Source organism: Pinus tabuliformis, chromosome J (assembly GCF_031772625.1).
Source record: "Pinus tabuliformis cultivar Carrire ecotype Pingquan chromosome J, CPIR1, whole genome shotgun sequence".
NCBI classification, from domain to species: domain Eukaryota; kingdom Viridiplantae; phylum Streptophyta; class Pinopsida; order Pinales; family Pinaceae; genus Pinus; species Pinus tabuliformis.
The window spans coordinates 1,282,357,601-1,282,384,694 of NC_142295.1; the positions used below are offsets into that span (position 1 = coordinate 1,282,357,601).

General features: G+C 36.9%; 1 protein-coding gene across 1 annotated transcript in view; it reads left to right on the forward strand.

Annotated features, from left to right (window-relative positions):
* Nucleotides 1-1,464: 1,464 nt before the first annotated feature.
* Nucleotides 1,465-27,094, forward strand: part of LOC149231931 (cytochrome P450 76T24-like) — a 70,483-nt gene continuing 44,853 nt past the window's right edge. The window contains exon 1 of the mRNA XM_089381791.1: nucleotides 1,465-1,793. Coding sequence (XP_089237917.1) covers nucleotides 1,465-1,793 — 329 coding nt within the window. The remainder of the gene's footprint in view (nucleotides 1,794-27,094) is intronic.

The following is a 27,094-nucleotide window of genomic DNA, read 5'->3' on the forward strand; positions in this document are numbered from 1 at the left end:
AGATGGAGATTCAAAGACAGAAGACTGCCGCCAAATTTCTAGCACAACAAAAGTGGAACGAATAGCTCGCTGAAGAAGTACGAACGTCCTGAGAGGCAGCAAAGGCTACCATGGAAAAGATAGTAGCAGTAAGGGCCACTCCAACAGAGGAAGAAAGAGGCCCAAACATGACCACAGCGAATGGGGCAGATGATACGACAGAAGGCACGGACTCGAGCACCACCTCTACACCCTTAAAACGGCTGCGCGTGACAGAACGAATAGGGCCTTGGAAGAAGACCAAGGAATCCAAGTTGGATGGGGAGCCTATCACACTAACCGAGGGTGACTTATACGACATTAGTGATACAGTTCGGGAAGTCACCTAGGAGGAACTCTAGGAGGCAATGATGAAGCAGCAGACTGTGTTGGGGGCACTCAGGATGCAACTTCAGGAACTTGAGGTTCAACCCCCACAACATGGAATGATAGCCGCCTACGGGGCCACGGGTACATCAGCAACCGAGTAGTTGCTGCGAGCCAAAATGGCTAACACTGTCACACTACCAAACGGAGCACTGACAATAGACAATGTAGAGGACAGAGCTGCAATAGGCCGGCTTAAGGGACTTGGATTAAAATTGTCTTCCATCCCACGAGAAATATTATACCAGCTATAGGATAGAGCAACGACAGAGCTCCATTCTAGGGAAGGAAGTGTAGTACAACTGCTCAGTGAACAATGAATCAACATCGAGCAACTGAGCCTCCAATGCAATGAAGCAATAGCACAGACTCAATAGTTGGAACAAATAGTTGAGGAAGAATGTTGTTGCACCCCTGACCTCGAGATTGCAGAAAACTTACCGGTAGGAATACGGATCCACAAATTGGCCAGTGGATTCCGCGAGGCAAAGGAGGAAGCCACGAGGATCCAGTTGGACCTCAACTTACAGATCGCAGAGCTGAGGCTGAAGGCACAACCCTCTACACTGCCAGAGGTCAAAGAGCAGTGACACCATGCCATTCAAGCAGGGTTGGAAGCAATAGAGTGCACCATACAGGAATGCACTGGCTTGCTATATCAATCACTTGTCACCCTCAGCTCACTGCAGGAAGACCCGACGAGGGAAAATTTTAAGGATGGAAAAAATTCTTAAAGCTTAGAAACCTTGGCGAATCCCACTAGTCCATAATATGAAATCTATAAAATTTTTGGAGATTTTTTGTAGAAATATTCAAATTTATAATATATTTATATAGTCTATATATAATTTTCTGGCGATTTTTAGGGTAAAATAATTTCATTCTATAAAATTTGGGCGAATAATTTTTACAAAAAAATGGAAATTAGCGAATTTGTTTTTTGGAAAAAGTATAGAAAATTAGCCCCTAAAATTTTCCTTCGACCTGATGCTCCAACGGCTAGAGACAAAAGCCCGGGAGTTGTAGTAGGCTTACAACAATGTCAGGGGGACTGCACAGATGGTTGCCCTTACTCAGCGGCTGGCTAAGATGAAGGAGGCCCAGGCTCTAAAGGCCCAGGTGGACGCCACGCGTCAGAAAGAAGTAGTGCTTAAAGAACGCATCCAGCCTTGGCTCGAGGAAGCATTCACGATCACTACCAAGATCGAGGGAAAGTTGGCACACATGCAGGTTGTATATGCACTCAGGCAAGGACTTGCGCCTGATAACGAAACATCGGAGATATGTGTACAATGGATACAACAGATAGTGGAGGAATGTGTTGTGGACGTAAGAGAAGCGCAAAGATTGCTGGATGAACTTCACGCAAAGATTACTGCACCAGCCAGGTGACTTGGGACAAGTCACGATGATTGTGTTGGGGGCCTGTTCGACAACAGATCTCCTGCGTAAAGGTTTTGGGGGTTAAAACCCATAATTCTGGGTATTGGTATTGTAAAAGCTCCGCGAAGTGCGCAAAGTGCGAATTGTAATGGGTCAAGTCTAAGGATAGTCCGCCCTAAAATATTGTAAATTAATCTAGAATGTGTTGGCCTACCCATGGTCCGCAAACCATGGGAATGTATAAATAAGAGCAAGGCTCTAAGTGTAAAAGGTAGCTTTTTGTGATGTGAAGAAGTACTATGGTTTTCTGAATGCAGTGTTCGCTCTGAGGTTGTAAGTTCAACTTTTGGGTTGTTGTAGGAGATAGAGGTTCAACAGCTGTGTTCGCGGAGACCTAGTAGAGTCTGCAGCTGTGTGCGCGGACCCCTCAGCTATGTGCGCAGGGTAGGAAGTGGATTTTAACTAGAAAAAGGCATTAATAAGATAAGTTGGTTTAGGAATATTGTGTATATGTTTCTATATTTCGGTTTATGCATCTGTTACGGTTTATGATTGCATGCATGTCTGTTTATGTTAAAAGGTAACTGAAAGTATTGTGACTTCTTAAGTTAATTCAAGATCTATCATAATAATAATAATCACAGAAAGGGTAAAGAACATTCGTGCTCATCCTATAAGCCACACTAAGGTAGTTTCTCTAAACAAATGGCTGCGCGGAAGTAGCATAGCGCGTGGGATCAATTCACGATCATTCCAGACCTCATCATGACATCCCTAGGGTGCGGAAACCTGGTTCCAACACCCTCCCATACTACCTTGGGTGAGACCTCAGTCTGCGCTCCGTGGATTGTTGTCGAAAAGGCTGGTAGTTTCGGGATTTGTTTGGTTAAAACATCTATGAACCTGGGTCAGGCCCTAATAAGCCAACACCAACGTAACTGTCGGTGGCCCTCCCATGTGAACGAACAAAACTACCAGCTATAACAAAAAATGTCACCACCACCTGACCGCTGGTCCAAGAGCATGTGAGCACTTAACTCCTGACCGCAGCATTTGTTGTGACCACCCGAAGACCGCCACCTCCTAACTGCCACATGTGTCTAGGTTACTTGGCATTTTTTATGACTGCTTGAGGGTTATGTGTGCAATTAACTGTCTTATATTTTCACCCAGCGGTGCGTGAAATTTTCTCCCAATTAGCACTTTTTGGGGCAAAAATATAGGATCAGTCGTGGGTTTTGAGAAATTTGTGGAGAGAATAGTGGCCTAACTAGGAGAGGTCATAACATCTCCAGTTTTCGACCAAAATGGATGTAGAAAGAGGCTAGGTAGCCATTTTTGGACATTTTGGAATCATTGGAGCAATTTTTGAAAGCATTTGAGTATTGTAAACACATATTTTTACACTTTTGAGCATAATAGAAAGGCCGAAGCCATTGGTAGTTGGACCAAGGAGACATAGCCTAGGAGGGGTGAAAACCTTTATCATGTTCCTTGATGATGTTCTATACATGTTTATGCACCTATTCAGTCTCTTATTTATGTTAAAATTTCTCATAAAGTTAACATAAAAACTCATTTTTCACTTGCAAAAAAAATTCATGAATCTTTAAGCACAATGAAAGCATTTTGTTTCTAATATGAGGAGGATCTTAGTATAACAATCTAATATTCTAAATCAGGTCATTTTGGTATTGGGAGCACTAGGTTTTCTTTGTGAAAGAAGGATTTAACAGTTTTCAAGTTTATGTCATGCTTACAAGGTTAAAACTCAAAAGAGGAGAAGGCAAGTTGGTTGGAAGCCCTGAATTTGGGTCAAGGGGAAGGAGAGAAAGGTTTCCACAATATCCAACACTAGTCCAGCCTCAAGTTATAGTTGAGACTCCAAAGATCATTTCTCATGAAGGAGAAATGACCTTCAAAAATACTTTCTTTGATATGACAGAGATGGTGAAGGTCCTCTATGAAGAGAGGAATACCAAGTTGCAAGGGGAAATTTCTAAACCTCCCAAAGGAGAAGGTTCTTCGGGAGGAGGTAATGGAAATGGAGACAAACCTCCACCCTCTCCACCATCTTCTTCATCTTCTTCTTCACAAGCATCTTCACCCTCTTCCACTAACACAACCCTTACTCATACTCCTCATCATACTTCAAAAGGAACTAGTAAATCACCTTTTTTAAAACTTGATGTTAAATTTGAGTTTCCCATGTATAATGGTGAAGTTAATGCAAATAAGCTTGATAATTGGATTCGTCAGTTGGAGGTTTATTTTAGGATTCAAAACCTTCAAGTGGATGACATAAATATTTAGTTAGCTTCCTTGAGAATGGAGGGTGCAAAACTAGTATGGTGGGAATCAAAGACCCAAGAGGAGATAAAATAACATGGTAAGATCTCAATTTCTTGGAATAATTTCATTGCTGCAATCAAAAGACAATTATACCCTCTAGCTCATATGCAAAAAGCCATCATGAATTGGCAAAACATTAGACAACTTAAAGGTCAAAATGTGAAATATTACACCCAAGAATTCATAAAAAGGTCTTTAATGTTAGGTGTAGATTTTCAATCATGGGATACATTACTGAAGTACATAGGGTGTTTACACAGTTACCTTAGGCATACTATCTTTATGTCTAATCCCAATAATCTATATGATGTGTGTGCAAAAGCCAATCATCTTGAGGCAAGACGGAAAAACACTACAGAATAAGGTAGTAAAGTGACATTTAAGGGTAAAGAGAAAGAAAAGGGTTTTAAGGGAAAGAAAAATGCATACATTAAAAGGAAAGGAGGAAAAACAAGATGTAAGCATTGTTCCAAAGAGGGTCATGATGAAGTTCATTGTTGGAAGCTTCATCCCGAAATGAAACCAAATAAATTCAATAACAAAGGAAAACAAAAGACAACTGTTGTCATTCAAGAGGATCTGGGATCCGATTCGGGTGATGAAACTAAAATTACAACCATGGGTATAAAATGAAAATAATCCATTGCTAGAACTAGTATAACAAATTGTTACACTAGTAATCCAAATGAAGAAACAAGGATAGAACTCTTTCACATAAGGGTGATCTCAAAACATACAAAAATTGACACACTTTTTGATAGTGTGTCTCAAGCTAATTTGATATATGATGACTTAGTCCAGAAACTTAATATTGAAACCATTTTACATCCCAAGCCATATCCATTAGGTTGGATTTGTGAGGACACAAATTTACGGATTACAATAAAATGTATTCTTTAGTTTGGAATCACATCAAACTTCATTAACAAAGTTGAATTAGATGTTCTACTGCTTGATATATCAAGAATTGTTTTGGGTAGTCCTTATTTTTATGATAGAAAAGAAATATTCTATCGTCATAAAAACAAGTACCACTTGTTCAAGGATGGTGTGGAGTATATTGTGAGAGCTCATCGCAAGAAACTAAATCTTTCATTAGTTAATGTAAGGAAAATAAAACGGCTAGTGAATTCAAGCAAGAATTTAGTGCTTCTTATGATAAAACCCAATGTTAATATTGATTATGAAGAGTTTGATGGTTTTCATTCAAAATTGGAAACTAATTTGGTTGATGTAGTTAACCATGATGATGAGGTGTTTTATAAAGCAAAAGGATTTCATTCCAAGAGGAGAATCCAACATGAAATACCATTGCAACAAAAGTTTCTTCTTCCTAACATTGACATGCATAGGATGTTAAGAAGGGAAAGTGTAGAAATAACAAAACAAATCCAAGGATTGTTGAACAAAAGGATCATCCGACCTTCTCCTTTACCATGTAGTGCACCTCTTTTTTTGGTTCCCAAGAAGAATGGTAAGCATTTCATTGAATGTGATTCAAGAAGTGGGTTTCATCAAAGTATATTTGTTGAAGAAGACATATGGAAGATGACATTAAAAACCAAGAAAGGTTTGTTTGAGTGGATAGTTATGATTTTTTGTCTTTCCCATGCTCCTACTACTTTCATGCATATAAAGCAAGATGTATTGAAGCCATTTCTAGACATGATAGTCTACTTGGATGACATTTTCATTTTCACAAAATTTCATTATGAACATGTCATGTATGAGAAATAATTACTTGATGTCTTATGTCAAGAACATTTGTAATTGAAGATGTCAAAGTATATGTTCGATATAAATTCTTTGATGTACTTGGGCCATGATATTGGAGAAGGTGAGCTGAAGTTAGACCTCTCTAAGATTGATGCCATTATGGATTGCTAAATTCTCAAGATAGTCATTTGGATAAGAGGTTTTCTTGGAGCAACCCAATGTTGGAGGAAATATTTTGTTAACGTTTCTTCTATTGTAGCTCATTTTCATTCTTTAGCAGTTGTGCAAAAGGTCTTCCATTGGGGAGGCAAACAACAAGAGGAATTTGATGCTTTAAGACAATAGATCATTTCAACCTTTATACTTTATCTTCTAAACTTGAAAAATTCATTTTAGTTTTAGGTTGATGTATGTGACTATTCCATGGGCACAGTCTCTATGCAATGTGGTAAGCCCATTTCTTTTCATTCAGCAATTTTCAATGGTGTAGTGTTTAAGTTGCACTGACAAAGGCACTTTCGTTGGATGGGTTTTCTTCTACCATTCTACTCAGTTAAAATGTATAAGAAAGGTATAAGAGAAAAGTTTTATGATATACTTTCTAGGCCTATAATTTGTATAACTACTTTCCTCAAGCATCATGTTGTTTTACATGAAAGTCATGTTCAGAAAAATACATACTTTCAAGATGTACATTCAAGATTGAGTCAAAGGAATCAAGTGGAGGAATTTTTTTACCATTTGCATCATAATGTGTTGTATCATCTTGGCAAGAAGGATGTTTCTACTGATAGTAACATGGAAAAAGCCAAATAGTTCATTGAACGACTCCAAATGGTACATCAAATAGTGCAAGATCAGCTTGAAAAGAGAAAAGGCAAGTACAAAGCAAGGCACGACAAGCATTTTGTAGATCACAAGTTCCATGTCATTGATAAATGGATTGAGATCAGAATGGTGAGGAAACTATATCCTCACCTTCTAGACAAATGAAAGTGATGTTTTTGGGTCCAAAAGGCTCCTAGTGACGAGGAGTGATCAGGTGCTCAAAATTATGCTCAAAACTCAAAGTTGTCAGAATGGTGTGGAACTTGAACAACCATGTAGTGCTCAACATCCTAAATCGTGTGCAACTCATTTCACATGAAAAAGACACTGTATGCTCCCAAAAACACGATCTATTAATTTTCCCAAACATGCAAATTTGGTGTAGGAGCTGACAGGGATGCTGACTAGGCATTCGTATAGCCTAGCCAGAAAAAAAAAAATATTCCTTGGAATATTTTGTGGAATGTCCCTAGAATATTCGTTGCCGGTGGTGAACTAGAAGGTGAGAAGTGTCACTCCATGATTGGTGTATGAAGGCAGTGCTTCATTGGTGGGTTGATGGCCAACCATAGGTTTCCATGTGTCCCAACCAGAGGCCACCATGTGGCAACCCAGGAGGCCACCAAAAATTGGTCCAACAACCAAACCGGAGGACATAGGATTTGAAATTGGAACCTCTCAACAAACAATGCCAAGGCTTACCACTCCGCATACACAATAGTTCTTAACTATAATAGAGCACAAGTTTGTGTTAACATGTAACACAGCCAAGGTTGGGGGAGACCGCCAGCGTAACCATCGGAGGCTCTCCCATGTGAATGCAAAAAACTATTAACTGCAGCAGCAAATTTCACCACCACCTAACCGTCAGTCCAAGCACATGTGACCACTTACCTCCTGACCACAGCATCTGTTGTGATCGCCCAGAAGACCGTCACCTCCTAATTGCCGCATGTGATAAGGTTAGTTCACATTTTTTATGACCACGTCGGGGTTATGGGAGGAGTTAACCATCCTACAATTTCTCTTGGCAGTGCATGAATTTTTTTCCCAGTTAGCAAATTTTCGGGAGAAAATGTAGGATCAATGCCAAGTTTTGAGCAATTTTTGGAGTGAGTAGTGGCCTAACTAGGAGAGGTCATAACATCTCCAATTTTCAACCAAATTGGATGCAGAAAGAGGCTAGGTAGCCATTTTTGGAAATTTTGGACTCATTGGAGCAGGTTTCAAAAGCATTTGAGTACTGTAAACACACCTTGTTACACTTTTGAGAATAATAGGGAGGCCCAAGCCATTGGAAGTTGGACCAAGTAGACGCCGCCTGGGAGGGGTGAACTCCTTTATCATGTTCCTATTTTGATGTGTTTTTGATGATGTTCTTTACATGTTTATGCTACTGTTTAGTTTCTTATTTATGTTAACATTGCTCCTAAAATTAACATAAAAATTCATTTTTCACTTGCAAAAAAATTCATGAATCCTTAAGCACAATGAAAGCATTTTGTTTCTAATCTAAGGAGCATCTTAGCACAACAATCTAATATTCTAAATAAGATCTCCTTCGTTCCTCTTCTTATTTATTTAATGTTTTTTTTCTTCCCCCTACTTTCTATTCCTTTCCTTTTCCTGTTGATGTTGTTGGCTATCCTCAAGATACTAGTCTCTTGATTTATGTGATTGCTTCATCTCTTCTTCCCTTTTCCTCCTCAATTCTTGCTTTTGCCTGGCCAGGGTCACATTTATTTCTTCCAAGGTTTCATTGTCTTCATCCTCCCCTTGCTCACATGAATGGTCTTCTGGTTCATCACCTTTGTGATTTTTTTTGTTATCCTCATGTCTTTTGTTGCTCCTTCTTCCTTTTAAGAGAGATTAACCTAGCTTGTAGGCTTATGTTTTCTTGCAACAACTCAACCTGCTCATCTTCCTTTTCATGTTGCTCACTTGGCCCTATGTCCCTGGAAACATTGTACAAATTCCTGACCTTGTCTTCATGGAAATTTTTGTTGTGCACGTATGACTAATTGAATCTTGCTTTCTTGCAGTGCACTGCTACCCTCCCCCTCGGGTCATACATATGGTGACTCAAGTTCAAAAAATAGAATCCCTTCATATCCTAAGGTTTTTCTTTCAATTCCTTGAAAATGTCAATGGTATAGTCCTCAATAGTCAAAGGGAAGGCAAACCAATGCTTCTTCTTGCCTTCTTTTAGTGTTTTATAGAACCCTGTAGTCATATGTAACATGATTCTTGCAAAAGAAAATTATCTGTCACAAGCCTCGAAAGCACGTGATGAGGTTTGTATGAGCTTAAGACTCCGATGAAGGTGCCCTCCTAGATAAGGAACCAATCTACCACTTTGATGATTGTCTCTTTGACCCTCTTGGACATAAAAGGGGACTCTTCTCCAAAGAGTAACTGATACAAAGGAGCAATGAATGATTCAAAGGTGGAATCATGCCTACAGTTATAGCCTGGGTCCCAAAATATATTATAATGTAGATGCACGAGGTCTAACACATTTGATGTCTAGTTGTAGCTCCAACCATCAAGATGGCATCTTGTACACACTGCATCTACTAGGTATGATGCCATATAGAATTACAATGACTGGTATTTCTTTGGATTATTTGCTACATGTATGTTGGCCTTAAGTGATGAAGCAAGAATTCTTTCTGAATTAAAGATAGTTCCCCTGCTATCAATATCAGAGAAAGGTATCAATATCTAGCTTGTCATGTAACTAGTTCATCATTACAACCATGAGTTGGTGGACCTTCCTTAGTCTCTCTGCCTTGTAAACTTGATCAGCATTTGTTGAGATGTCAGTGTTGTCATTGATGACCATACATATCTATATGTGTGTGTGTGTATATGTATATATATATCTATATATATATATATATATATATATATATATATATATATATATATATATATATATATATATATATATCTATATATATATATATAGAATCCCAGGAAGCATTGGATCGAACGAGCAGTTCCGAGGAGCAAGAGGAGAATTACCAAAGAGAAGAGTGAGAAGCAGTTCAAAGAGAAGCCATTGGAAGACAAAGGAAATCCATCAGAAGCCAACAGCAGGAGCCAAGACAAGCCAAGGAGGAGCAGATCCAAGAGAAGTCTGCATATACCCAAAAGAAAGAACCAAAAGTGATGAACAATGATATCAAAGAAATATCATATCGATGTTTTTATATCAATGTTTTTTTATTGTGTGTTACTACTCAAAAATCCGATCTCTGATAAGACATAAGATCCAATATGTGATATGGACCTCCAATCTCCAACATGCAATATGGACCTCTGATCTCCAATGTGTGATATGGACTTCTGATCTCCAATGTGCGATATGGACCTTCGATCTCTGACTTCTGATATGTGGATCTGACGTGATTTAAGTTAACAATTTAATTATTAAATCACATCCACCACTTTATCAGAACTTTTGAATGGCACATCCGATAAGATCCTCTGATTATTGATTTCTGATATCATCGTAGACTTGATTGGATTTACCATAACGTGTCTAATATAATATCACATCCACCTCATCGGAACTTTCCTATATCACATGTGGTCCCAATGTATGTGAGTAAAGATGATGTGCAATGTGGGACCTCCCAACATCCATTATAATATGGTCTCGCATTCTTAAAATGTATTTGTTAAAAGCTATACCCCCTCTTATCTTATTATTATAATATGGTTTCCGTAATAATGAAATTATGTTGTATTTGGTTGATTACTAACAAAGACCCCTTCCGAAAACTATTTAATATATTTCCAATGTTCCACCTCATGCACAAGTCAGCCTCACTTCAAATAGACATGTCCCTTCAGTTATAAACAAAATCACTATAAATATGAGTCTTATACTGTTTAGTTTTTATGAGTCTAGTAAAGGAGTAACTCGATGTCATTTTATTTTAAAGAGTTTGAAAAAGACACAAAAAGGAAATTCATTCAGTTCTTTTGCCGTAAAATTTTAACGAGCCCGGAGAAAGTAAAGCTTGATGTTTTTCAGTTTTAGAGAGTCAAAAGAAAGACTCCATCAAGTTATTTTTCATAAGTTTTAGTCCCTCAGGTATGAAAAAGGATAAAATAATGCAAGAGAGAACTCTATTGACCATGTTCTATCAATGTATACCTTTTTCATAAATAGTCCTAACTATATCCATAAAAGGGGTAAACTTATACTGAGTGGACGATAGTTCATTTACTTTTACAAGTTCGACCAAACAAGTACTTGGCAATATTTTCATTTTTAAAGAGTCTTAAAAGGGCTTAAAAGAGGACTCTATGATTTTTGCTTTCCATAATTTTTTAAGAGCATGAAAAGTGATAACAGTCAGCTAAATAGTCAAAATGATTTATTCTCACTTTGTAACCTATCCTGCAAATTTAAACTCAATAAATTGTTATAATTGCTCAGAAATATACAATTTTCCCTCCTAAAAGGTTTTAAATATAAAAATAATATTTATTTTTAGCTCAAAAGCCCTATAAAAGTGGAAAAAGTAAACTATTTCTCGCCATTCGTATTTTTACCATTTGAGAGCAGGGAAAGGAGTTTTTTACCACGAGACTTCCGGAACTGATTCCAAGCTAATTGATGGATGAAATCGTAAACCGCTTCTTCTAGGTAGAATATCTCTCCCTAACGTAGCTTTTCCTCTATTCAAATTTCCATTTCAAGCTTTCAGTTAATTTTTTGGGGCAAGGATTTGTCAAAAAATGTGCCCTTGACCCTGTGTTGATTTCCTTCAATTGGGTCAGCGTAGTCAGGTAAAATTTTCCATATGGAAAATCTTGGCCTGCGCGGATATTTTTCTGGAAAAATTCGTGCAACTACGCGTTGTCTGTAAAAAAATTGACAGCATAGGCAGTGAGGGTTTATTTTTTGAAAGACTTGGTCCCCAAAAAATATTAGACCGATCATAAAAATTATTCTTAACTTTTTAAAATGGTCATTTAAGGTTAATTGGTTGCTCAAAATGGAATGGAGGGAAAGAGAGCATGAAGCCAATGATTTGGAAACTTGACAGATCCAACTATTGTGTAGGCTCTAAGATTGTGGCCTCCTAAAACACTAGCTAATTCTTGGGATGAAAGCTCAGGTAGATTTGATGACATGGCTGGTAAGAACCTGGAATGTCAAGGAACAATGTTTCGTCATCATAGATCACCGCATTACCATTGATGCCAATGACATTTATTTCTTGACTAGGTTTTCTCCTTGGGGAGACGGTATTTAATTGTTTGGATCAAGGACATGAGGAGATACTACAAATGGGTATCTATGACACTTTTGTAGAGGTGCACCACCCAAGGATGGTAGAATTGATATTCAAACCATCGATCTCTTACCCCTAAGGACCATTACTTTCATTGTTAGCAAGATGTGTGGAAATGTTTCCCTTCATTTAACCACACAGGCATAGATGAAGATTGTTTTGGAATGCTAGGAATCCATGGTATTCAATTGGTGCAAGGCAGAGGTTATAAAAATGAAAGAACAAATAACTAGATGTAAGAATGGGAAACTGAAGAAATTTGGTTATGGCACCATTCTTATTGATTTCACCCTGGAGAGGATTCCTCTTCTCTGGCCACAACAGATTATAGCAGATGAGGAGGAACCTAGGGATTCACACATGATGAGGTGGGTTTCACTAATGGCATATCATGAAGGTGATGGACTGGTAGTCAGGTATACTCTTGAGTTTTTTGACTGGTTAGGCCAATAGACCATTTCAATTAAGGACTTCTCATATGCCAGGATGGATTACAGACGTGATCTGGATATTCCACTTCCATTCGGAGCTCAGTGGGGTGACCTAGGTGAGAATTTCTCATTTTTACATGTTTTCAAATTTTCAATTTTTTATGTGTTTTTTGCCAAAGGCTAGTTATCTGAAATGCATGTGTAGATGTGTGCCCAAACCGACCAGTAGGTTTGAGGCGATTTGGCAGACGAGATGAGAAACATATAACGGTTGCAACAGCTAATCCGGAGCCAGTATAGATTTTGACAGAGCTGGAACACAACCTATAGAGGTTGACTTTGGATATCCTAGAGATTGGGATGGATGAAATTCCTCTCTGACATCAGAGACATGTAGTTGGGGTTCCATGGCCACTTAGACATTTACTGTGTTGAGTTCCTCATGCTATTGTTTGTTATCATGAGCATCATCATGCTTAGCTGTTCTAGTTTCTAGGACCACATTTTTTATTTTTGATGTCGGCATATTTTGAAATTAAAGGCCATGAGGCCTTATGTCCTTGGATGACATATTTTGTAGACACACGACTATGCAAACCCTATTTTAATGAAAAAATACTACTTTTTCCTGCAAATTATCTTGATCAATTGAATGAATATTGTTTTAGTTTACAAATGTCGCAAATGTCTATTCAATACATGATTAGCCAATGCATCTATCAATGTGTTTAAATATCTTAGAATGTGTTTATATTTGATATAATCAAATTTCCTTTCCAAAATATGGACTAGTAAAAACATTCTTAACATTGTTGGACTTCTTACTGCATACATATTGTTTTAATGTAATACTACGAGCTATGAATCTAAGCTAATGATTAAACATCGAATACCAAATGTGATGGAATTAGATAAAAGAACAATGGCTGCGCTATATTCTGCTATGTTATTTGTTGTTTGACTGAGGCATATTCCATGAATAGAGACTAGCTCATCACTGGGTGAATAGATAGCCCAAGTTGCAGAAGATAAATTTCGAGTACTATGACTAGTGCCATCAGCAAATCCAATGTAAGTCTGAGGGAATGTCAACGTCTACAAATCAAGTGAAAAATAAGATAAGCAGGAGAAGTAGTAGAAAATGTAAAAAACATTAACTACACATATACCTAAAAAATGGTAAATAATGTACAAATCTCCACTAAAATTTTATGCATAATATTTCTTTAGGTAAATACCATTTCTAGACTTTTCTAAAGGAATACCATCATAATCAACCAGATCATTGGCTTCTTTAGCTAATATGTGTTTTATGATGTAAGGGCCATGCCACATGGGTTCGAACTTTCTCGCGCCTAACTTGTCATGAGCTTGATCATAAACCAAGACTAGGTCACCTTATGAATATGAAAGAGGATTGAAGTTTTGATTGAAATGAGCATTGACTTTTTTTTTATGAGCTTCACAAGCCAGTGTGGCATCACGGTGATTTTCACCTAAACATGCTAAATGTACAAAACATTCTTTGTGTGCAATGGTAGTAGGCAATAATTCAATAGCTAGTTTCAAAGATGGGATTTCACATTCAATGGGTAATATTGTTTCCAAATCATAATAAAAAAGTTACAAAGGAGTAAGACCTAGCAATGTTTTTGTAGTAGTACGGTAAGTCTAGAGTGCTAAAAAGAAAATGGAATGATAGTTTCCTTTATGAATACCAACTATCCGTTTAATCACATTGGTTAAAATTTTATTGACGACTTCAACTTGACCACTAGCTTGTGGATAGTAAGGAATAGAGATATCATGGTGTAGGCTGAGCTACACTGATAGTTCAACCATCATCAAGTTACAAAAATAACTACCATGGTCCGTAACAATTGCTTTGTGGACACCAAATCGAGAAATCACATGATTGAAAATGAAAACTGATGCAGTTTCGTCCTCATATTTATATGTAGGCATCACCTTGGTCCATTTCATAAAGTAATTGAATGCAAGGATAATATACCCATGCGCCCCTGACCGAGTGAGGGTAACAGGTGATGAAATAAATGCCCCATTTGGAAAAAATACCAACCAACTATGATAGGGTGAAGAGGGGCTGGAGGTGCTTGCACTTTGCGATCGTAGATTTGGAAATTATGGCATTTGCAGACTGAAATAATGCAATCATTAAACATTGAAGGAAAAAAATAACCAACATGAAATATTTTTTGGGTAGTAGCATAGGCAGACATATGACCGCCACCTGCTCCAAAATGACAGGCATTTAATGTTTTTTCGACCTCTTGGAGAGTCAAACAATGCCGAAATATAGAATCGGTACTGCGACGTTAAAGAGTGTCACCAATTGCATTGTTGGGATTGGTCTCAGATTCAATGACGATCAGTTTTAGATAACTCAAGCCTAAAAGTTTGGGGTTGGAGATATCTAATGATATCTACATACCATGGATTTGACGTACTAATAACAAAGATAGATTCATTAGTAAAGGAATCTTTTGCTACAGTTTCTATATTAGTATGAGGAAAGTCACGCAATAGTTCAGCGAAAACCAAAGTTTTATTTGGTTTAGGTATTTCAAATTCTAAATCAAACTCTTGTAATATAACTATCCATTTGGAGTATTTCCCCCCTAGAAATTGTTTAGTAAGAATATACATCATAGGGATGCAATCTGAAATGACAGCTGTTTTTGGAGAAGTATATAGTAGTAGAATCGTTGAAAAATTGTGATGGCTAGCTTCTCCACGTGTGTATATTTAATCTCAGTTTTAGTGAGATTTCTACTCAAATAATAAATCACATGTTCACTGCTAGAATCATCCTCTTGGACTAACACCATGCCAATAGAAGCATCAGATGTAGCTAGGTACAAAAAGCAATCTCGATGATAATCAAGTGGATGCAGTAATGGTGCATTAGTCAGTGCATGTTTAATGCATCAAAATCTTTATCAACAAGCTCATCCCAAAAAAATGGAATTCCCCTTTTCAATAGTTGAGTAAAACCCTGGGTTAGTTCGGCATAATTGTGGATGAATCTATGCAAAAAATTTCTTTCCCTTGCAAAATTTGGAGTTTTGGAAGGCTAGAAGGAGCAGGAAAATTTAGAATTGCCTCTACCTTAAGGGGGTCAACACGGATTCCTACTTTCTAAAATATGAAACCTAGAAGCCAACCCGATTGTACACAAAAAGAAACATATGTGCGGATTTAAACGAATATTGTAATGCATGCACCTAATCAAAATTTCTTTTAAGTGCAATGGGTGATCTTTCATTTTCATTTAATGAACGGGTAATTCATCCAAATAAGGCTAAAAAATATGCTTAATATCGTGGAATGCATAAGACATTGCTCACTGAAAAGTTGCACCAACATTTTTCAGGCCAAATGGGAGTTTGCAAAAAGAAAAGGTCCCCCATGGGAATATAAACATGGTTTTGTACTGATCGATAGGGAGTATGTTTATCTGATTGTAGCCAGAAAATCCATCCATGAATGAAAAAATTTCATTCCCATCACAGTCATCAACAACCTGGTCGATATTCAGAGTTGGATAATTGTCCTTGGGACAAGCTTTATTGGTATCTATGTAATCAACACATACTTGAATAGTTCCTTGTTTTTTATTGACAGGTACAATGTTTGATACCCAATCAGTTAAAGGAATGGGGTAAATGAATCCTGCTTTCAATAGTTTTTCCACCTCAGGTTTGATACCGGCAACTTTTCATGGATTTATAGGACGTAATTGTTGTCTAAGGGGCTTAGCATCTGGATAAGTTTTTATCTCATGTACAACTATGCTAAGGTCGATTCCTGGCATTTCTTCGTATGACCAGGCATAGGAAATTCCTGAAATAGGGCTTTATAACTATGAATCTCTTCTAAAGAACAAGAAGCTACTATATGAATATTTTTAATTATCCATGGTTTCATTGAGATGTCTATGGGTATCGTTGCCAATATGTTCCCTAAGTTCTATTCAGAATTGGAAGAAAGGGTAGATATTAGACATTGAGGATCACTGAGAGTCTCAATTGAAAACATAAATGAGAAATAATTCTCAATTTTGTCAAAATATGGCAAGAAGTTTGAACAATGATGAGTATCGTCCCATGCCATTTCATTCAAGGTAATAACTTCCATAATACCTTCATTAGTTAAAAACTCTGTGTTAAAAGAATCTGGCATAGAGATTGGTTCCAAGTGTGACAAATGAGAATGTTCATCAATAATCGTATTATTTCGATTATTTTTAGATGTTGATAAGTTGGAAAAGGACTAAATTGTCTCATAAGCCAACTCAAAAGGGCTACGAGGCAACTCACTACTATGTAAGATTAATTCTGACTCTAAAGGTACTTTCCACAGATCTCCTGATTTGAAAGTAGTTGATGTAATCATGTTAATTTGGGTATCATTATGAGGGAAATTGGGTGGAGGGAAAGAGAAAGTTCCCATAAAAGATAAGTCTCTGAGAAGACCAACACCAACTTCTTCATACAGAGTCATTTATTTTCCAACAAAAGGCACACTACTAGTGGAATTAGGATCTGAGGTATAGTAGGAAAATTGGTTTACCTTCACAATTCTTTCTTTGCGAAGAAACACGATCATCCTAAAATATGATGAGACTATTGTCACCATGGCATAAGTCCAACTCTAACCAAGCGAAAGGTTATAGTCAAGTTGAGCATCAACAACCTCAACTTCTATTGGAATCATTTTACCCTCTAATTCAATTGTTAAATCATTTAAAATATTGTAAGGACGAAAACCTATTCCATCAAAGGCTTTCAAAGTTGTGGGAGATTGATTGGTTGTTGGAGAACCTAAAGCTCTCCAACAGGAAACGGACATAATACATGTCAACTCTCCTTCACCAATCATTGTTCGAAAACTCATCAATTTTTGACATGGAATGGTATCTGAAAATCCAGTTGGTGTGGGGGACATGCGACATGATTATCGAGATTAAAAAAAAAAAAAATCAAACTGGAGTCATGAGGATCTACTACTCCAATTGTTGATAATAACAACTTCCTTTGTGCTGGACAGGTCTACAAAAATTCAAGATCCGACATTGCCAAAGGTGACATAACCAAATCTTCAACGTTGTTATAGTTATGAGCAGCCCTAGCGTGAGGTTTAAAGGCTGGATTTCGAAGCATACCCATAGGAGGCGGATGAATTATCATATGAGGGTTTGGTTTTTCAATATGTAATGGTTTAGAAGAAGGAGGAGTAGATGTGGAAGTTTGACCAGATGGACTAGAGTCATCTTCCTCTTCAACGGGACTCTTTGATGCATAATGTTTGGATCTCGTTGCTACCATAACTTTGGAAGACATCATCATGATATATGCCGATGTGGATGAGGAATATTGGTCATGAGAAACCATTTTTCTACCTTGAGGAGGAAAGGGGTGCTTCAAAACAGTCGGAGTGGGTGAACCTTTGATAAATTTAGAAAATTTGGCACAATGTGGGCACTCCTTGGTGTAATGATCTTCATCACAAATTAGGCAAGGATAACAAGGTTTCCTCTTTTCATCAGATGGATCATTCTTATTCAATTTATCCTTAGAATGAGTGTCTTGTTTAGCTTTCTCTTTTCCCTTTTTCTTATTTCTGGATTGCTTACCTTTGCTAGTAGATGATTCTATGACGTTAATATCTGAAGTAATTTTGGGAGAAGGATCTTCTTTAGGTGATTCAGATAGAGCCAAAATATGAGTTTTCTTAGAATTCTTCTTTTAATTCTTAGAATTTTGGCTCACATAACCAATCATACAATCAGTGGCATCTGATCTTCTAAGGGCTGGATTAGTTTGACCAGGGTGGGGTAAATTTGGGATCTTTTCATACAAAGTACCAGATTAAGTATAAAAAAGATCAAGGTATTGAGCACGAGAAAGTACTTGCTCCTCAATTACAACACATCCTTTGGAAACATCTTTAGTTATTATTGGTAAAAGAGATTTTATGAACCATTCGTCCAAAATCAGGTCTAGAATGTAAACTTTAACCAAACAACGTCTTTGTATCCATTCATGAATGTGATCTGAGATATGGGTTGACGTTGACTATTTTAAAGAGGTTATGAGTTTAGTTCCATTATAATATCAAATGGGAAACTGAAAAATGGGTCAAAAAAGTTGTAGCAAGGGCATTAAATGTACTGAAGGAAGATTGCGGTAATTCTACATACCATTTGTCTTTCGAACCAGTTAAGGTTCATTGAAAAAGTCGTAATCTAATAGAATCAGTGATTAATGAGTTGGACACACACCAAAGATAATAGGTCATAACATGGTTTGATGGGTCTTCACCTGACATACCTTCAAACTTAGCAATGTCACTGGGAAACTTAGTAGGAATGGATGGCCAAAATGATAAATAAAGAAGAGGATTATTAGTTAACCATGAGAGGTCAAGAAAATCCAAAGTTTCAATGAAAGGAAAATGGTGGTTAGGATCTTGAGGTGTATACTGATAACCCTAAGGGATGAGTCTTGTACTGGGTGGAGGATACCCAAGATATCCTAGAATAGCCTGAGCAATTGGAATCTGCATACCTCCTGGATATTCAGGATGAGCCATGCTTGAAATATAGGAACTCGATATGGTTGATTCTAAAATGGAGGACTTCGACCCATTTGATCTTGAATAAAATTTCCTTGAAAGGGTTGATTTTGCAAAGGTTGACCTTGGAGAAATTGAGTTTGTAAAGGTGGACCTTGCACAAATTAACTCTGAGGTTGACCTTGTAAAGGTTTCCCTTGAAATGACACTTTCATATATGAAAAATTAGGTTGTATGACAGGCATTTGGGGTATGGAAATAATTGTAGGAATAGATTGAACACCAGATACTTGAAGGATAGAATGAACAAGTGCTTGCATCATTACTTGTGATGTAAGTGGGATAGTTACTTGTGATAATCCTAGAATGGGACTTTGAGGTGAACGTGGACCCTGATTTTGAACAGTTGTTCATACAACAGACTAAACAAATGTTTGAGAAGTACTTGGGACAGGATGATGGAGTGGTTGCTGGGCAGGCATCGATGGATTAAGCTGGGCAGTTGGTTGGACTTGAAAAGGCATACCTTGAAAAGGTAATTGCTGTGTAGTTTTTCCAATATATTGAATAGGTTGATACATGGGCACTTGAGAAGCAAATGGAATTGACTATTGATTTAACGAAGTGTTCTAGATTGTATTAATTCCAGGGTAACACATTCCAATGATGGGTTGAGGCATAACAAGTTGACCAAAAACAGTTTGAGGCATTTGAGCAAAATTAAGATAATTTCCGACTGGGGGTTGCCCCTGAGCTATAGGATAGGATCCACCTAAAGGTTGTCCTCCAGGTGGAGGATACGATGGTTTCCCCCCAGGCAGGTAATAACCCCCCGTTGGGTTGATTTGAGGATTTCCAACATTACCAGAAATCATATTAATAAATTGTTCAAATGTCAAACCTTCATTAGTAGGATTAATTACACTAGTTGACATGTTTGAAGTTTGATTTGAGGAAGAAGCTCCTGAATAAGCTACAACAAGAGAGTGATATCTAGGCGGTAGAAAACCACCATATAATGTTGACTCTAGAGAAGTAGAAAACATAGATGTGTCTAATGAGGTACTTCCAGAAGCCATCATAGACCAATCAAAACCTAGTGCAGTAGAGTAAGGAGTCGTCTATCGCAGAATTCCTTGTCCTAAAATGTTCAAGGGTGTAAAATACCAAGGGTTTGGGTGAAGAGATCTAAACAAAATATCTGAAATATCTGTTGGTTCACTAGTAGAAACTATTGGTTCTTCCTCTTCGTCTGAAATAATTCCTTCAATGCTAATGAGACTAGGAGGCAGACTATCGGTAATAATGAGCTTCACATGCAGTGAATGTGGAGGATCTGGAATATGAGTTGTAGCAGGTGTATAATATTCAAGTTTAGAAATATCAGACTGAGGTTTGTCGATATCTAGTTCTGAAATGGGATTTGTATCTAAAAAGTCTCTAGTATATGATTTAGTTTGAATGAGTTCAGTAATTTGTAAATCAGTTCCTCTCGAGTGTGATACTAATTTTTGAGTTTGATCAAGTTTAGTTTATGTGGCTTCAAGGCCTAAGATAGTAGATGTTTCTAGTTGATTAACTTCATTTCCTTTTACATCAGAGTCTATAATACTATAAGTTTCAGTTTCTGCTGCAGTTTCGGATCCCGATGATTTAGAATTTTCAGCTTTTATATTTTCTAACTCATTTGGTGTATACTTAGGGGGGTCCTCGAGTATACTACATGATTGTCTTGGTAATTTTTCCACAATGAAAATTTTTCACTTATTAAATCACACAATATATAAATTACACCCAAAGTCTCTAAAAAGTAAAAACAACATAGTAAGTAACACACACTAAAAATTTAAGAGTTCAAACCATACAAACTAACTCTTCATGGAGATCAATAATTACTAGTTGGTGATGAAATCCAATTTCATAGTGATCAAGGTGAAGAGATTTATAGAAATGAGCATTTGGAACCAGTTACCCTAATAGCCTGATTACTGAAATAGTCTGGTGCAGGTTACTTTCCTATAAACCACCCCGAGCAAAGATTACCCTCCAAAAAGTCCATGTGAGTCTAGTCAATGTCTGTTTTGGGTACAGCAGGACATTCCCTCTTTCGTGACCTTAGATAGAGCCCTAAGATTATAGTCACTAAGCTTAACAATTACAACAATTTTACCTGGGGGACAGTCGTAGATCAGAATACACACAAGGGAAGAGTAACAAGCTCAATCCCCTTGAAGGCTCCTCCACATGATCAATTGGAGGTTTAATTTCAACTTACCCCAAATACCTTTTGGTACCATTGTAATACCTGAAAATCACTATATCTTGGATGATGAAGTGGGTACGATCACTTCACCAAATTCAACATGATCTCGTTCTTAACTCATGTACAAGAAGAGCTTCCCAGAGAAAAACTGAAATAATTATATTTTCTCTCCCTAACTCAAGATTCTATAGTTTGTTTGTATCTTTGGAAAGTTTACTTCATTTCCATTTCCAAAGCCCTACAATTAAGCAAATGTAGGTGGAGAGAGCCCTAACAAATGTAAATTTCTAGATGAATTTTAATTAACGTACAATAAAGGTGAAACTCATGATGTTATGACACTACTCAAAATCTTAATGCACTCAAAAATGCAATTTGTAACTTCCAAATTTGATGAAATCCTATTTAGAGGAAAGAAAGAGTTTCTTTAATTTTTTGGAAATGAAGTGCAAAACTCACAACTTTTCTGACTTTCCTAAAACAACCAATTCCATATTAGTGCAATCAAAATGTAGAAAATGAACCAAGTTTCAAATTTCCCTAAATATCAAATAAACCAAAAATACTCTTTATCATTTATCACTCAAAATTTTGAAGCACACAAAAATCAATCAAGGGAGTTGGAGGAAAAATACGTTTTCCCTATGAATGCTTTGATTTAATCATAACAATAGTGTAATTGTGAGAAATTCCCAAAATTGAAAGAAACAATTTCTTCACAAAAGCCGTAGATGTCAAGAAACCCTAATTTGCAATTCAATATGAGTTTGATCACAAATAAATAAAAAATTAAGGTCAATTGGTGTGTTTGATAGAACAAAATAAGGATATCACAACCAAAAGGACAACCTATCTTGTTTTGATCAATTGACAAAACAACCAGGCAAAAACCTAACTAGTTTCTTCAAAGAGACCTAATTCTCAAAAATATTAAGAAAGCACTCAAATAAGTTTAGAAGAGACATAAGACAGTCCAAAAAAAGATAATGACACTTCTAGAAATTCAAACTCAGGTCAGGGTTGAGGTAAAAGCCAAATTTAAAAAAATTTCCTAAGGCCTACGTAGGTCAGCAATACAAAACAGAGCGCATGCACCTAGTTTCTAACGAAAAGCTGGTGTAGAACTGCATTTTTTTGGTGAACAAAAACAACACAGATATCATAAAACCAAGAAAAAAAAATCAAGAAATCAACCACACATATCTGAAAGTTCATTAGTTCATAAAGACTCAGGTCAAGATAAATCAGAAGGATTAGAAAGAAAAATTAAGGAAAAGGAAGAGAATAGAGATGTTCCCTAGTATGGTGGCCAATTTGTTACACCAAAAAAATCCCTGTTGTGGATAAGAGCTATCCCCTAGATCCTTGATGGAAACTAGAAACAAGAAAACAATTGAGCTGACTCTTTCCCTAAGTTGGACTTGTTTGAATTATAAGAATTAAAGCTAATGGATGAGCCTCTTACCTATTTCATGAAATGTTTAATGAAGATCCCTTGCTGTGACTTGATGCAGCTCTTGAATGCTTGACAATACCTACAACCATAAACCATCAAAGAATCGAAAGCATATGAAATATAATAATCCAAACTAAACTTAACTTAATGATCAAGGAGATTAGGAATTGAATTTGCCTTAATCAATATTGTAGACAATTATAAACCATTCATCATTCTAATAAGACAACCCAATGAGAGAAAGTGTTCATTTGTATTAATCAAAGATAAAGAGGAGTCTTACAACCTTCGCCTTGATGCCATGAGGTTCCTCCCAAATGCCTTCAATCTCCTCCTCAGATTATAATATTTCCAATCTCTAACTAGCAGCATAAGTTTATCTTCTCTAAATTTTGACCTCCTCTAACCCTCTACCCTCTAATCATTTTATAGGTCAAGAGGAAGAAGTTTCAGATCCAAAGGAGGAGTGTGAGATCCCCTAATTAAGGGATTAGGTTTTCATGAGGAAAGGGATTAAGATGAATCATATGATGGTTATAGTTCGAATAGTCATCACCTAGAATCTTTTAGTTGGGAAATATTTTATCAACTACGTTTATATAATGTACTTTTTTATTTTTACTTTCTTGAATTCACCTGCACAAGTTTATAGTGACATACAGAGCACATCTCTACATTGTTCTTAGAGGTAATTCTAGCAAATGCATGAGAAAATCTAGGATAATAAGCACAGGTGAAACTTGACAAGGTGTGACACCTATTATTCCCAAATTTCTCATCTTCTTCAAGATATTTTTGGTTGTTTGACTTCTAAGGGAGTTCAATCAAACATGTGTACGAATGGTAAAAACACACATAAACTGATCAAGTGTCATGGTGAAAAAATTGACATGTAACAGATACCCAAGCCACTTTGATGAGATGAAGCTTTTTGTGGCTCTTCTTACCACCCTCCCTTAAAAATTTGCTCATAATTTTAACTAGTTCTCAAAGAGTCCTGGTTGGCAGTAGGAGAGCTATGAACTAGCAAAAGGGAAATATTGATAATACCACTTTAATAAGAACTTAATGCACAACTAATTTCAACCAAATCACTCACCGCTATTGTAACTTGGACTTGAATTTCACAATAATTCCTAACCATGATTGTAAAGAGTGGGATTTTCAATGGATCATAATCCCTAAATATATAAAATCTTTCTAAGAGGTTGTATGATAGAAACCAAGAATAGGAACCAAATTTTTATGAAGAAGGGGGATAATATTCCAAGAATAGATCTATGATTTTCTATGATTAATAAGACCTATAGAAGTGAATAGATATTGATCTGGAACTCGCTTCAAGTGCTTTGTAATAATTAATTAGACTCCTCCCAACAAGAAGGTATCATATGCAAATTGGGAGTGATTTATACTCTTGATTCCTGAGACATATCTTATACATGGAAGGTTGACATTCCTTTGTTCATATCCAAGACACCTTCTTAATGAACATGCCATCAAGATTTAGAGGAAAGGTGAAAAGGGGCACCTCTAATGGGGCCCTATTAAGGCTTTAAAAAGGCTTGAGGAGTGGCCATTCACCAAGGGGGAGATCAAACGAGAGGAGATACAAACCTACACCCATTTTATAAATTTCCCATTAAAGCCAAATTGAGATAGAAATTTTAATAAAAGGTCCCAAGTGACACGATCAAACGAATTATCTATCCTTCCTTACACTACTCAAATGTACTGGTTCTTAGACTAAGATGATATTATCTATTATGTGCCTTTGGCCCACAAATCCCCCCTGATTCTCAAAGATGAGATTGGGAAGGCAAAGTTTTATGCGCTATTCTAAAATTTTAGAAATTATCTTATATGAAACATTGTATAAAGAGATCAGTCTATAACTTGGGAAGGAGGCCATATTGACTTCTTTGGGACTCAAGATAATAAAGGACTAATTAATCCCTCCTCCCATACAATCATGCTTGAAGATGTAATCCACTAGAAAAATAAGATCAAAATTAATGACATCCCAATATGCCTAATAAAAGTGGGATAAAAACCCATATGGAGCTTGAGCTCTTTTCAGGCTTTGAGAAAATTCCATTTTTCATATTTCCTCTTTTGTAATACTTCATAGCATGTCTAAATTGTCATCTTCAGGCACCAATTTCAGATTTTATCTAACATGTACTAAACAACCCCTTAATTGGGTATAGGTTGGGAAAAGTATAGAAAAATGAAGTAATCAACAACCACCCTTTGGATCCCCTTAAATTCCTTGATCTACACTCCATCAATGCTAACAAATTTAAAATTATTCCTTCAAACCAATTCCTTAGCTTGGTTATGGAAGAACTTAGTTTTGTGATCGCTAGTTAGTAGTCATAAGCTGCAAGACTTAAGGTGCCATTCTTCCTATTCTAATATTAACACATGATGGAAGGCCTTGAATTTTGCGTGTTTGTATTTCAGAAGCTCCATTGCGATAGATCCTTTCTCTATTTTCCTTTTATATTCTTCCATATTTGATTTATGAAAGTTTATTTTGGCCTTTTGTCTTCATTATTTGTTTTTATCGTGTGCTTAATGACTATCTTTAGATATTTTTTCCCCAAAAGGGAATTAGAGAACCAATTTCCCACCTACTCCATGTTTCCATTACCAAATCCGATAAGTATTCCCTTTAGATCCAAGGATGAGAGAAGCGGAAGGGAAATGACCCATAGTCTACTGTTTGAAATACTTGAAGAGAAATTAGTCGATGATTTGAACTCGCCCAAGGAAGAATATGAGAGGAGATCTGAAAGTATTGAGATAAAAAGGAACATGAAACTAAAAGTCTTCCTAGGTGGGCTACAATATTCCGTAGGCCAAGTCTACCATTATTCCATGTAAATTTGTTAACAATTGGATTGATGTCTATTAGATCTATCCAAGTAATGAGATCCTCTAAAATTTCTTGAAACTAATCTCGAACATGGGATCCTCATTTTTTTCCATGAGGATGGTAACTTTATTAAAATCCCTTGCCATAATACAATATTGAATTCGGGTGGAGCCTCTGAGGCCTAGGAGAGACACTCAATAATTCATCTTTTCTATCTATTGAATAGGCACACATACAATTTTTTTGTGTAAGGATCGACATTCAATTATTGATAAAAATAAGTACAAACAATTCTCCATGGTGGTAAGGGACACCCTGTAGGGAAACTAATCCAAAACCACCATTTTAAAGTCTTGATATTACATATACCGAGTTTGAATAAAATGTTTATCAACAACATAGGGAAGAGTGAAAATTATTTGCAGAATGATACATAGAAACCAAAACTTTGGCCTGGAGCCACAAAAATAGTAATAAATGTGCTTAAAATGACTAAACTATCCTATGTAAAAGAACTAGATGCCACATAAGGGATGGCCAATTACTTGAATTAGCGTGGAAGACTTGAGACTCTAAATGAGTTGTGGAGAGTCACAAGCTATATGCCATGATCCATGAGCTACAAGCCACAAGCCATGAACACGCATAACAAGGAACCCTCCTCGGCCCATTGAGCATACATAGTGGGAGCTCCTTCCTTGACACCACTGAGCCTATGCTATGCACAACATGTACTCCTTCCTTGTCCAATAATCATAGACAATAGAAACTCCTTCCTTGACACCCCGAAGCCTTGAGCCTCTATGCTGCTCTAAGTGTGACTAATGAGCTACCTTCTTACAAACTCTATGACCTCCCAGAAGTAGTGACATAAATCTTATGCTCTTCACTAATAGGACAGGACCAAGAACCCGAAGGAATTGCTTTGAATTTCCTACATGCCTTCCAATGTAATAACTCCACTGATTAGCCAATTCCCAATAGTCCAAAAGGTGAGCCTGAATGCCGAATTGGAGCCTCTCTGCAACCAAATAAATTCTACAGGTCACGAATTGCCCCATGACTAATGCACATCCAATCCCAACCTCCATGCAGACAAAGAGAGAAAAATCCAAATGTTAGGCATCGAACCTAGCTACTAGAGAATTGCAAGGAGGATCAACTTTGAAATTATCCCACACCATGGCTTGAATGGAAACCTAAAGAATATTTCAATTCTCCATGAAATGAGATGAATTAATACTATCTTTGCACATCGGAGCATTAGGCCAACACAATTCACCCTAAGGTTGAACGACCTTATAATCATCACACACCATCATAAACCAAACACTATGGTACTGGATTGCATTAATGGTGAAGGAACTAGGAATGAGTGAATTTAATGGGGCATACAACTAAGCTATGGTTGATGCATGACCCCCTAGGTGGAGATACAATCTGCCTAGAGTAGTCTTGTCAATTGGA